Raw genomic sequence first — 12,324 nt, forward strand, 5'->3', positions numbered from 1 at the left:
CGGTACACATTTCTGCTTACACTTTTGATCGGTTGATAAAGATATTTGTGGGCGAAGCGGTTCATTCTGTGATAACTTAGGGTTTTACTTTATCACAGCTGTTCCACAACTCCTCTACACAAAATTAAGATGAATTTTACCTTGTTAATAAGATTGCTGTGTCGTGATGTTCAGGGTGACTGTCCTCTTTCGCCATGACTCTTTTTTGCCAGCGGCAGAAACTTTTCAAAGTGTTAGTAGCGTCTGTCGAAATACGGATACCAGGCTGAAATTAACAAAAACACATCATAGCCTGTTATGACGAGTGCAGGCATTGTCATGGCAACAGGTGAAATGACAGGCGCGTGCGGCGCAGTGACCCAGTGGCTAATACACTGGGCACGAGGTCTGAGATTCGAGCCCTGACCTTTGACTTCGTATTTTCATTCTACTCTCGCAGAGCCTCTCTTCCACCACGGGAGAAAAATGGGCACCAGTGAGGGGGAGAATGGAGGGGTAGGTTGGGGGTGGAATTAGGAGACCTAACGTGCAATAAAATAGAACCCCATCATATCATGTGGAAGTTGCCTTACGATCCCCTGCTACGTGCTTCGGAAAGTACAAGAATCAGGCACCGGTTTAAGGCATGACTAAGGTGAACAGAATTAACTAAATCCAATCTTTAATTCGGTTCCGTTGCGACATTTCTTACGCACTCTCCGCTTTATCATCGGTCATCTCAAAGCACAAGTTGTTTGGGCGCAAAAAATGCTTTGAGACTGAAGCTGTTGTGAAGTGTTAGGTACACGTATACGTAGGATGAGATGGTGACGATAACATTTTAACAAAGCTCAGCACCTATCTTTAAGTCAAGAGTAATCTCCCAGGTAGGCGACGCCGAGGGACTTCCGGGTACTAACCCTAACACTGCAAAGTTATGGCAGCTAAGAAAACAGGAAACACTTTATGCGGAAGTTTTTGATTAGCACCGATTTAAATTGCTTCACGACTTCTTTATTAGCACCTTCCAGCGCAACCACAAAGTCGCCGGTATGCAAAAATACCACCCACTGTTTCCCGCTTGTCGGCACCATTTTGGACTTTGCTAGTATAAACTTTAAAGGTTTATGCAGGCTTGGGAGTTTTCAAGATTGGTTATTTTTTACGCTTTTGCGTCGGCGTTGCACCCAACAGAATAACTGAAAACAATTGACAGCATACCTCGTTTGTTTCCAGAAAGACAATCTTTACCACGACAATGTTAATGGAATTACCAATACTTCTGTCACGATATACTTGAGCGACCTACAGAAAGAATCAGCATTAAACATCAGAAACTTTCGTTAGGAATAAAAAAAAGATTTTTTTTCTATGTAAGATTACTCACTCAAAAAGATTAAGTAAATAACGTAACAAAAAGTGAACTAATTAACAATGACATTTTAACGTTCAATTTATTTATGATAGTCAGTTTTTCACCTGTTGGAGTTTGCGTTCGAGTATTACACCTCATTTCGTGAAGAGTCATTAAGCGGATTGCTGAAGCATCTCTAGACTGGCCAGGGTAGTCTGCGGTTCTTCTCTCGCGATGACAAGCAAAAGCAGGCCGGGGATTGACTAGGAGGGCACGAGCATTCGTTTGTCAAGGGATTTACATTGGATATTTTGCTATCGTTTAACGATGAAGAAGCGTCTGCTTCACCGTTGGGCTTAGGCGTTGTCCTAATTTGCATTACTGCGATAAAGGACGAACGTACGGGACATCCGCTGAACAAAAACCGGCGACTAACTGAACATAATGTAATTGTTCCACTTCCCCGCCGACGAAACGCAAACATTTTCTTTAGAAACTTATCCCGATATCCATTTTATCAGGACAGTTTAGGAAAATTAGGACTTGCGCACGTCTACAGGACACGATTACATGAACAGAAATTGAGTGAATTTACTGAGGTATAAATCGAGCAATCAAACGTTGAACTGCAGAAAACACGCGTGCCTGCCCAGGGCCTTGAAAGAACTTTAATAGACACCTGATTATCACTCGGTGACCTTTCATCATGCATTTTTATCTGATTAAACCCCGAGCCATATCACAGCGGATTAACCATGTTTACATATTAGGTGCTTATAGACTACTTATGGACTGAGCGGGGGAACTTAGTTGAAATATCTTTGTTTAAGGTCATGGCGTGCGAAATAAATTAAACGCTAACCAGATATTTTCTCGTTCGATTCGTTCGCGGCCTGATCATCTTATGCGACAATTTGTGGAGTTTTATTCGATTGGAAAATACTGGAGTTGCTAATTGCAAGTACGGGAAACTTGCTCAACTATGCTAGCGATAGTTAAACTGCTGTCGTGAGCTGAGCCGGACATATGTCCCGGGACCAGACAAAGCTATCCTGCCTTGCTTACGTCAGGGTGTGGTGCAGTGGACTTAAGATTTTAAAACAATGACGTGTTCTTAGGGTCGTGGCCGGTCGTGTGATAACGCGCGCGCGTGTATCGCTATAGTAAATCGCGCGGAGGTGTTATGATCTGTGTTGGCGGACAGCCTTATCGCACCAACTAAGGTTCCGATGCAAAATGTGCATTTTCACACGTCTGTCTATGAATATTTTGAGTCGCCTGATATTGGCGCAAATTAAACGACTAAGATGAAGGCGGAAAAATACAACTTTTTCAAGCGTGCGCGTCATAGCTTGCGAGCAAACTTTCCTAGCTCGTATTCTACGCGCGTTATTTTAAACAGACGGATTCACACAGGGGTAAGTGTTGTTTTGAATTCGATTGGGGAATCACAAGCCAACGAAATTCTGCGTATAAGATTGCGAGGCTGCACGCTTTCTAATTTTAGCTTGAGTTGTAGAAGAGCCGGACGCCTTTGCCTTATGGGCAGCTTTCACTTCCGAGGTCACGCTAAGCTAAAAGCGTTGCGTGACAACCGAGGCAATGGTTGGTAAATTACAAAACGCATGTGAAATCTGAATCTGAGATTGCGTTACTTACCACTCCCATTAGGGTGATGATATAGCTTTGTAAATCCGCCTTGCTATCAAACGCATCCACCATAGTCTTGTCTGCGACCACTAATGTTTCAACAAAACTGTCATCGATGCTTCTTCTTCGTCTTTTCCTCGAGTTGCTCTCGTTGGAAGGGTGTGACGGCAGGCCACGTAAAAGTGGCAGTGGTTTGTTAGTGTCTAAACAGAGAGAGATTGGAAAGCAATGAAGCGTTATAATTACACAAGAAATATCTACACTCTCCTTGTTCGTTACACTACAGACGTGTGCGGGCAACCGTGGCTGAAAGTAAGCGCGTCGGACAGATTAAAGGGTTGCCTCCTTGCTGGGACGTAGGAGGCGCGGTGGTCAATGGTTAGCGCGCCGACTCCGAGCGAACGGCCTGGGTTCGAGGCCGGCCGGCCGGGGCGCTGCGTTGTGTCTTGGGCAAGACACTTACTCCACAGTGCCCTCTCCACCCAGGGACAAATGGGTACCGGGATTACTGCTGGGAGGTAACCCTGCGATGGACTAGCATCCCACAAGGGGGGGAGCAATACTCCTAGTCGGCTACGGAAACCGGGAAGCTCCGGCTGAGAGCCTCGGCCGGACACAGACTTTACCTACCTTTTTTTATCCTTGCTGGGATGCTCTTCCAATGCCTCTATCCACTAAGGCAAATTGTTGGGGAAAATTTTAGAATTATCTTACAAAGCTAAAGAGAGAGGTAGTAGGCGATAGTCTTGTAATACTCCAGAGCTGTTTTATGCCACCGAAATCGTTGTTAGCATGGGGGACTAATACGGTCGAAGCCTAAGAACATAGCTTACCTTCAAAGAATACTACAAACATATTAAAAGGGAAAGGTGCTTTGCATACGATTCGGAATGTGAAAGCGTGATCGAAAACCTTTTCACGGAGAATCAAATTTACTATTACAGCACTTACTAAACATTCAATACCGAATACAACGTTAGCAGGGAACTGGGACAAAGGCCCGGACACATGGAGAAACATAGCTGATTATACGGCGATCATTCCACTTCGGAAATTTGTAGTCGCATAATGCGCGCAAAGATTTTTGGGGTAGACAGACGGTGCAACGAAGAAACTGCGCGCAACATTGTGAGTTACATTGATTGCCCGGACCTTAACTGCGCTGGAGTGAAGCAGGTCTAGTTAATACTTATACAAAATAGTACGGTAATGGGTAAACAATCTAGTGTCTTTGTGGATAAAACGTCCGTATTGGAGTCTCGAGCACTCGGAACGTTGCGTGACGCGAGGTGCGTGACGAAAGGGCACTGAGTTAAAGACAAGATCAGTTTCAACTATGCAACTGATCGCCGTCATTAAAAATCGATCACGAAAACATTAATTGCAGGTTTTTCCCTCGTATGCGTCATGTGCAGTGTCAAATGCGCACGAAAACAAAACCAGATACATTGCGCAAAGAAATGACGCGCACAGACAGGAGAAAAGTGGACCTGTCTTCAGTTTTCCGGTCTGTCAGATCGTGAAATGAAGTGATTTGTTAATGCCTCTATGGCCTGCATGCTGCGTGCTGGCAGCGACAGCCTCATCTGCAGAACAATTTGCATGCGCGTGAAATTCCTGACTTTCATCAAAGGAATTTACAACTTTATAGCATCTTGAGTTAGAAGTCGTTTTATTCGTGCGTTCTCTCTCCGGAACAATTTGGAAAACCTGTGATCAAATGCACATAGAGCACGTTTGAGACAGCAGGGAGGGAATAAGGGGGAAAATCAGTGTGTTTTTGAAACAAGTTGGTATTTACGAAATTTAAAAAATCTATAACCTCCATCATTAGACAATGACCTCTGACTAGTGACTGGTTGATTGAGCAGAGCTATAACTTGTTCCCTGTTTTCATCAATTCGTAATGATGCACGTAGTGAAAAGATCTTACAGCAATTTTCTCTATCTAATTTGTTAGCTATTCTTCAACTAAAATTCTCCATTTTTCGTGCAACACGACCAATCGGAAAAGGTACTAAATTGATAAAATCCAAAAAAATGGTTTCAGACAACTAAAGACACAAAGTAAACTGAAAGATGTTGGTTTGTTGATGGTATCAAATCAGTTTTGAAATGTCCACGTGAACTCTGTCAGCTTTGCGTCACAAATTTCTCAGATGACCTTCCTTCGCGAGCGCGACGCGATCGTATCGCGATAAGGGGATCAGGATATCAGGTGGATTTCTGCTACGTTCCCGCGCTTGCACGCACAAGGCAGAAGTGTATCTGGGGTCAACAAATCGTGCAGCGGGGTGATGCGAAAAGGAATTTCATTCAAATGACCCGTGCAATTTCTCACTCGCAGTTTTGCGCACAAATGGTATAACAGCTATTGGCAAGAGCGTTTTTAAACGCGCGCAAGAGAAAAGAACAATTAGCGATTCTTTCCATCGGGTTATCGACCCAAACTTGAGAGTTTATTTATTTGTTTTAGCTGAGAGGTGAGCAGTGAGGAAAACCTATCTGATCTGGCGCATGATCTAAAACTACGTGAAATTAGGCATTGTAAAGTCTATTGTTAATGTAGATAAGGAGAGCAGGACTTCGCCAAAAGAGATAAGCCTCTTGGATGCGGGAAAAAAATGGCGGTTATAACAACAGCGCATTGATTTGGCCGTTTTTGCCAGGCACGCACTGGCGCACGGAGTTCTTTGTTGTAAAAATTCAACTCAACTCACCTTCAAGCCCACAGGTTGACGGTGCGTTACTAAGACCTTCTCTCACGGCAGAATGGCGAAATATGAGATGGAATTTCCTGAAATGTGCGCTTGTATTCATCTTTCCGTCGTTGGCTGGTCCAACAAAATAGCGCTCGCCGTTTGAGACAAATGAACCTCGCTGAAAAGAAAAGAAATAAACAAAATGGCGCAAATCTGAGAAACGGTGTAAGACTTAAAACTGCACGTACACAAAATAAAATATAGGATAGGGATAAACTGGCGTTGCGGGCTATGTGTTTTTGTCCGGGCTTCTTGGACTCAAAGCGTTGTTTATTATAGCTATTTATCACATAGGAAGTACCTACTCGAGATTCTATAAGCTAATTAAAAGTCTATATACCAAAAGTTGTAGTTTAAACACAAAAAAAAAAATTAAAGATTGTTTTTTAAACCGTTATTGAAATCGGCTGCGAGACGCGTAGTGCGTGAGCCGCTAACAGTTCACCGTATTGATTACCGGGGGGTCATTTACCGCATTGGAGCGCTTCCGGTTCAATTAAAAACCCAAAAATCTGAAATGGCGACCACAACATTACCCAAGCCTCTGTTAAAATTCTTCTCAAAGAGTACTGATGGGTATAAATTCTGGATAAGCGCTTCTTGTTCTAAGACGCAAATCCGCCTAATAAAGAGTGTTTTGTAGGACTTTTCAATTCACGGGCTTTACGAACGAACCTGTCAATGGGGACGATGGGTTGTGATGGTCGGCCAGGCATCGTTAATTGAGTAAATAAATACAAGGTTATACCGCCTTAGTCTCAAATGATAATTTTTCCAAATGTTTTCATCACATGCAAGAGGATCGTATGAACTCGGAGTAAATGGAATTAAAATTACGGAGCGGTTCGAAGCAAGAGTATTAACTGCCGGCGAGATGAAATGCCGGCCAGCGTTACAGTACACGTTTTGTGCCGCGCCGCGCGGCTTACACCCCAAAAATTATTAATCAAAAAATACAAAACAGGGCCAATTGACTTACCAGTCCATTGCATAAGTTAAATACGGCAGTAGAGTTGGGATCTCCTTGGATTTCCCCACGGTAAAAGCAATGTTGCAAATCTCCAGCGAACGGCAATCTCCGCGTGTCGCTGTAAACATGTTCTACAGTGAGCACAGGCGATACAAAGCTATCATCCCGCTCCAATCGAAATTGAAAAGTGCGCCCAAACGCCGCAAGTCTATAGTAAACAGTGCCTGTCCTCAGACCACTGTGTTCGTATTTTATAAAATGTTTATGAGGCGAGTGGCGTTTCCCATTGCGGTTCACTCTCTCCACTAACGTTACCTCGTATTCAAAGCGCCCATTGTTAACGTGGAGATCGCTAAGGCCTTGCGCGCGACCTGTATCGGAGAAACACCGGACAATATTAGAAAACATACACACATAACAGTCTTGAATCCTTTAAGCCGGCTCTAAATATCGATTAATTCCACTTACCTTTTGAGGGTTTCTTGTCCGTCGCCGCGCAAATTTGATGAATCAACACAATTATATATACAGCACAAGATATTCTCTTCATAGTACAGGATTTTGGCGATTTGAAGCTTTGGTCTCGAGTTGCTGGGACCTTTACTGAAGTGTTTTGTTAGACAGCTACAGGACCTCAAGGAACGCCCACAGAGTGCATGAAACTAGCCAATCACAGGCCAGCTTGAAGATAGCGATGTTATACGCGTTGACACAAATCACCTGGTGAGAGAGGAAGAGTTCTACATCACAAAACTGTGCAATTTGTTTTGCTTTACTGCACAAGACCCGTGTTATAAACAAACTAAGAATTGCTGCTGTTTCTTGGAGTTGATTGGTCGCGTCTCTTCGACATTTCGCTGTGGGTGAGTTGCTTCTAGAAAATTGCCATTAGTGTCAAGCAAATCATTAGAATCTGTAGCGAGAGGGTTTTGATTAAGCGCCCAGCCGTTAGAAATCGGCCTGGATAAATGACTTCTTGACAGCGGTTGCGGAATCCAAGTTTCGCACAGGATCAAAGTTTCACACACAGATCTGCTGCAGATTTGTTTATGTACCCTTTTGACGTTGTTTAATTTATGAGGATCAGGTCGTTTTACGCCGGTGATGGCTCGGGGTAATGATGTCACCAAAACCGGTTTGCATTGCCCTGTCGCTCAAAGCGCTGAAAACACTGTCATAAAAAACATTGAATAATTCTCCGCGACACAATGAAAACAAATCAACTCTCCAGTTCTGCGTCTAGGCAGTTGAGAATGTCAAATGATCGAAACAACGACGTTTTCATCAACGCAGTTGCGCAACACAGAAGAAATCCTGATATCTGTTTCTTTTTTTTATTGACCGCAAATAAAGGTAAATATTTATATCAAACTGATCAATAAGCACCGAAAACTGGTGCTAGAGGTAGATACGATAAATATCGCACGGTGTGGAGTCCGCATCAGGTCCGAAGTCCCCAAAACGTCTGATAATAAACGTATCAGTGATGGTCACGTTGTAAACTTAAACAATAACAATTTGACGGTTGAATAAAATTTCTTTGACGATGTATTATAACTTCAATATTGTGAATTTATGTCACTGAAACATTAATAATCATGAGTACTTTGTGCACATCTTCCTTTAATTTAGCAAATCAGAGCGTTATTCCACTGAAAATAACAGCCAATTTTTTTTGGAGCGGGTGAAATCCGAATATTTATACCCGTCCTTTTATGGATACCTGTACAAGTGTGCAAGACCCACAGATTGAAAATCTTGTTGTTGTTTTTTTTTATTCGCTGATCGTTCAACGACGGAAACCCTTCAAATTTAAACATCAGTGCGATCTTGGAATTCTAAAATAAAAGCTGCTAAATTTACATCAACAACACATGCCCAAGAAAGAAAAATTTCATAAGGTCACTAGCAATTGAGCCCTCGCATTAACTATTTAAAAATACCTGGGAATGATCAAATTAGCTACAGATGAAATCGATTTAAAATGCGTTTAAATAAATGAAAATCACGTCAATACGTACAATTTCTGATTCTTCTGCTTCAAAAAAGGTAGAAGTGGTAGTTTTTAATGCGGTAATCATGTTCATAAGGTTGTACAACATATTTAGGTTTGCTCATTTCCGTTGTGACCTTGTAGCGCGAAACAGCAGCGTTTTGCATTGCAAGCCTTTCAGACATAGGGCCTGATTACATGAGCCGGGCTGGCCCGGTTAGCCGGGCTGGCTCGGTTTGCCGGGTTTTTTTCCCCGGTTTTTGGGGGGTCGGGGGGCCCCGTTTGGGTTTTCTTTTTTTTTTTTTTTTTTTTTTTTTTTTTTTTTTTTTTTTTTTTTTTTTTTTTTTTTTTTTTTTTTTTTTTTTGAAAAAAAAAACGGGGGGGGGCCAATATAACTTTCATAATCTCTGTGTTGTCGCATAGTCATTCCTTTCGTCAAATGAAACCGGAAACAATTTACTTCATATCAATTTTCTACAAAACATGTCGAATGACAGCGCACTAGTGCATATCATATCGATCGGTTATCTCGTTCTGTACCTAAAATTAAAGAACAAAGAATTTGTGGGAGAAAATCTGCGCGCGCTTCTATTTTACACGTGGAGACAATTCTAGAAAGCTGTCAGCGGATTTGTCGTTTCAGGAATGTTTTAAAATACTTCTCGATTGGTCCATAGGGATTATTTTAGAGCTCATCGCCTTAGAAATCTTGTATGTCCTCCATAACATTGTTGAATTAGCACGTGTTTTACCTACTTACGTTCTAAGAAGGAGATTTTCTCTGGACGTTTAAACAAAGCGAAACATTTGAAGAATTCACCTCGGCGAAGGCGGCGCGCATTTAGCCGAACGCGGTAAAGCGCGCAAAACTGCTTTGAAAAACGACCGCAGATTCTGTGGCAGCAGAGTGGAAAAAAGCCGATTTACCAAGGGTCAAAATTCTTTACGAAGTCTTAAAATCGAATTACAACTTGGTGCCGCCATAGCCGAACGTTTCTGCTTTAGCTTTGTTTGCGCCGAGAAAACCATTATTTCAGCCAAAATTTTCAGACGGTGACCTCAAACAGAAGATGTGGTTTCACAATTGACATTTTGGGTCCTTTTCTAATAGCACGTCTGATGCAGCGATAAGGTATTATCATCATGATGAGACGAAAACAGATCGTTTTTTGGGACGTGCGTGACTTTTTAAGTATTTGCTATCGATCCCCCGTGAAAAAAGGTATTGTCTTCTTTTTGGCTCGTGACCATAAAGTCATACAATTCTCGTTTGTTGCCCGGTTTAACCGTTCAGATTAATATCAACATCCAATTTCTCAATAAGTGTCCCTATACATTTCTTGTAGAATAAGTTGGGAGAATTCCATTTTCTATCACTATCCTGTTCAATAGTCATCAATTTTTCTATTTTCACTACTCGGCATGCCTGACTAAATATTTTCGGTTTTTCGTGAGAAGTGAAATTTTGATCACCTGTTAAGAAAAAAAAATGGTTTATGGAGTTTGCTTTTTGAAAGTGAGTGTCCTTATTAAAAAACAAACATTTTAAATCAGACGCATCGTGAAATACTTTTCTGTCAATGCGCGAAACGAAACTTGGGTATACATTTCTGCTACAAATACCACATGCCAAAAACTCGTTTGATATTCTTAGAATTCCCTTCTGATTTTATCCGATTCTTCATTTGTTTGTGTAAAAAAACGCCGCGCTTTTCGCCCCCAAGCTTGTAAAGAGGCAGAAAATCGACACCTTAATCTTTCTAATCGGGCGAAACTCTGATCCATTTGTGGCTAGATAACCGCTCTTAACATCGCTTCACAAAGACAAAACAGTATCTTTCTACATTCGGCCTTTTATATGTCAAGGAGTCTGGTGTAAGCATAGACACTTGTATATTAGCCTATATCCGTAACCTACCTTATAGGTGTGGCTGGCTGCGGTGGTTTCAAAAGATTCCTGTTCGTTTTGAAACACGTATTGCAAATTCTTTGCCAACGTTCCGGCCTTTTGTGCGCGTCGACAAAAAGATGATATTGAAGTTCCCTTCTCTTGGAAAAAAACGTGCGCTCGGTCGACGAACTAAATTAAAATCATCCGAAATGTCGGAGGTCGAGTGATGTGAGTTAGCTGTGTGAATATTTTTAGTTGAAGTCCTTACACCAGACGCGCGCACCTTCAAGACTGGGTCAATTCCTTTCAATTGCCGATTAACTGTACGCGAAACTTAGTTTAAAGTCGCAAACGCCGTTGAATCAAAGCGAACGTAAAGTAAACCGATACGATTTTTCTTATTGACGGATAATTTGGTAGTAAGAAGCTAACCCCTGAAATGCCATTTTCGAAACAAATGAAAAAGCTATTTGCGGTTTTTAAGGATCATCCCTTTAGTTAGTTTATTAGAAGGAAAATCTCCTTTACTTATAGTTAGTATAATGGGGCCACGTTTCTGGGTCACAGTGGCGACTACATTCTGTGCAAACATAAAAACAACCAGCAAAAAGATTTTTATATTATGACATTTACTTTAAACACAGAGTTTTAAATTCGTTTAATTCCTTTGACAGTCGGAAATGGCGTTGGTGTAATGGTGTAATTTGTTTTTTAACCCTTTGGGTGGGATGTGAGATCTCTTCACTTATTTTCCCCCCATATTTCCCGGTCGTGCTACAAGGAAGTCTTAAAATAAAACATTGATAACATCTGTACACAGATATATACCTTAATTTAAATCTTACTATAAGATAAAATACGATAAGATGTAGTTATCACTGATTTTGCCATTAATAGCTGAAAAAATCGTCATGCACTCGACGAAATTTCCTTATTTATGTAACTGAATAGTTTTAATCTTTTCTTGTTGTTTTCTGTTTGCAGTAATGTTTATATTGAAGCCAAAACAATTTTACTTTAATGTTAGCGAAATTAAATTTAAAGTGTACCAGATTTTTACCCTTCATCATCAGCAGTTAGCCGCCAAGTAAGCTGATTTCTTAGCAAGCCGAGTATTTTAATGCTATGATATTAATTGCAGACTAGCCTAATAATATAAACTTGCATTAAACTTTAGTAATGCACGCAACACGAAATTCTAAGCTCGTTTAACTAGAATTTTCTGACAAACGTAACTTCGACCCACCTTAGAGGCTTTCAGCTAAAATCCACTTGAAAGAAACCATTGGAGTTGAAAGCTAAACGCATTGGGTAACAACATTTGATTATCGCCCAGTAAACAAGCGAATTAACAATGGCGCACAACACTAACACGTATTATAAAACACTTTTGCTTCCACGAACAAAGCCTCAATACATGCAGTTAAAAACCCGCCAGTGACTTTTCCTTGCGGTCAATGCCTCTTTACCAACTAACCAATCACATTCGAGGAGGAATTGCGCGGAGGAACTGCGCAGATTTCGTCTTAGTTGATGGCCGGTAGCGGGAAGCCTGAAAGTATCCATTACAGATTTTCTTAAGTTGATCGCATTGAATTTTTCAATCCGGATGACTTAGACTTTGCATGTCCGACAGAAGTTTAGTCATGCCGAGAATTTATATCGCTTTATACACGCAAACGATATAACATCCCTCTTAATACAGTACGCCAATTACATTACCAA

The 12,324-nt window shown here is 41.4% G+C and overlaps 1 protein-coding gene across 4 annotated transcripts in view; it reads right to left on the reverse strand.

Annotated features, from left to right (window-relative positions):
- LOC144629286 (A disintegrin and metalloproteinase with thrombospondin motifs 9-like) overlaps positions 1–11,925 on the reverse strand; it is a 53,375-nt gene extending 41,450 nt beyond the window's left edge. For 3 of the 4 annotated variants that reach the window (XM_078487503.1, XM_078487502.1, XM_078487501.1), the window contains exons 1-7: positions 11,846–11,925; positions 7,184–7,435; positions 6,725–7,086; positions 5,704–5,863; positions 2,993–3,186; positions 1,201–1,284; positions 141–265 (exon numbers count right to left, since the gene is read on the reverse strand). In XM_078487503.1, coding sequence (XP_078343629.1) covers positions 141–265; positions 1,201–1,284; positions 2,993–3,186; positions 5,704–5,863; positions 6,725–7,086; positions 7,184–7,265 — 1,007 coding nt within the window. In that variant the 5' untranslated portion in view covers positions 7,266–7,435; positions 11,846–11,925. Of the gene's footprint in view, positions 1–140; positions 266–1,200; positions 1,285–1,458; positions 1,549–2,992; positions 3,187–5,703; positions 5,864–6,724; positions 7,087–7,183; positions 7,436–11,845 lie in introns of those variants that run through there. The other variant, XM_078487504.1, reaches the window with a different exon arrangement.
- Positions 11,926–12,324: the final 399 nt, after the last annotated feature.

This window comes from Oculina patagonica, chromosome 10 (assembly GCF_052425735.1).
Source record: "Oculina patagonica isolate OP01 chromosome 10, crgOcupat, whole genome shotgun sequence".
NCBI lineage: Eukaryota > Metazoa > Cnidaria > Anthozoa > Scleractinia > Oculinidae > Oculina > Oculina patagonica.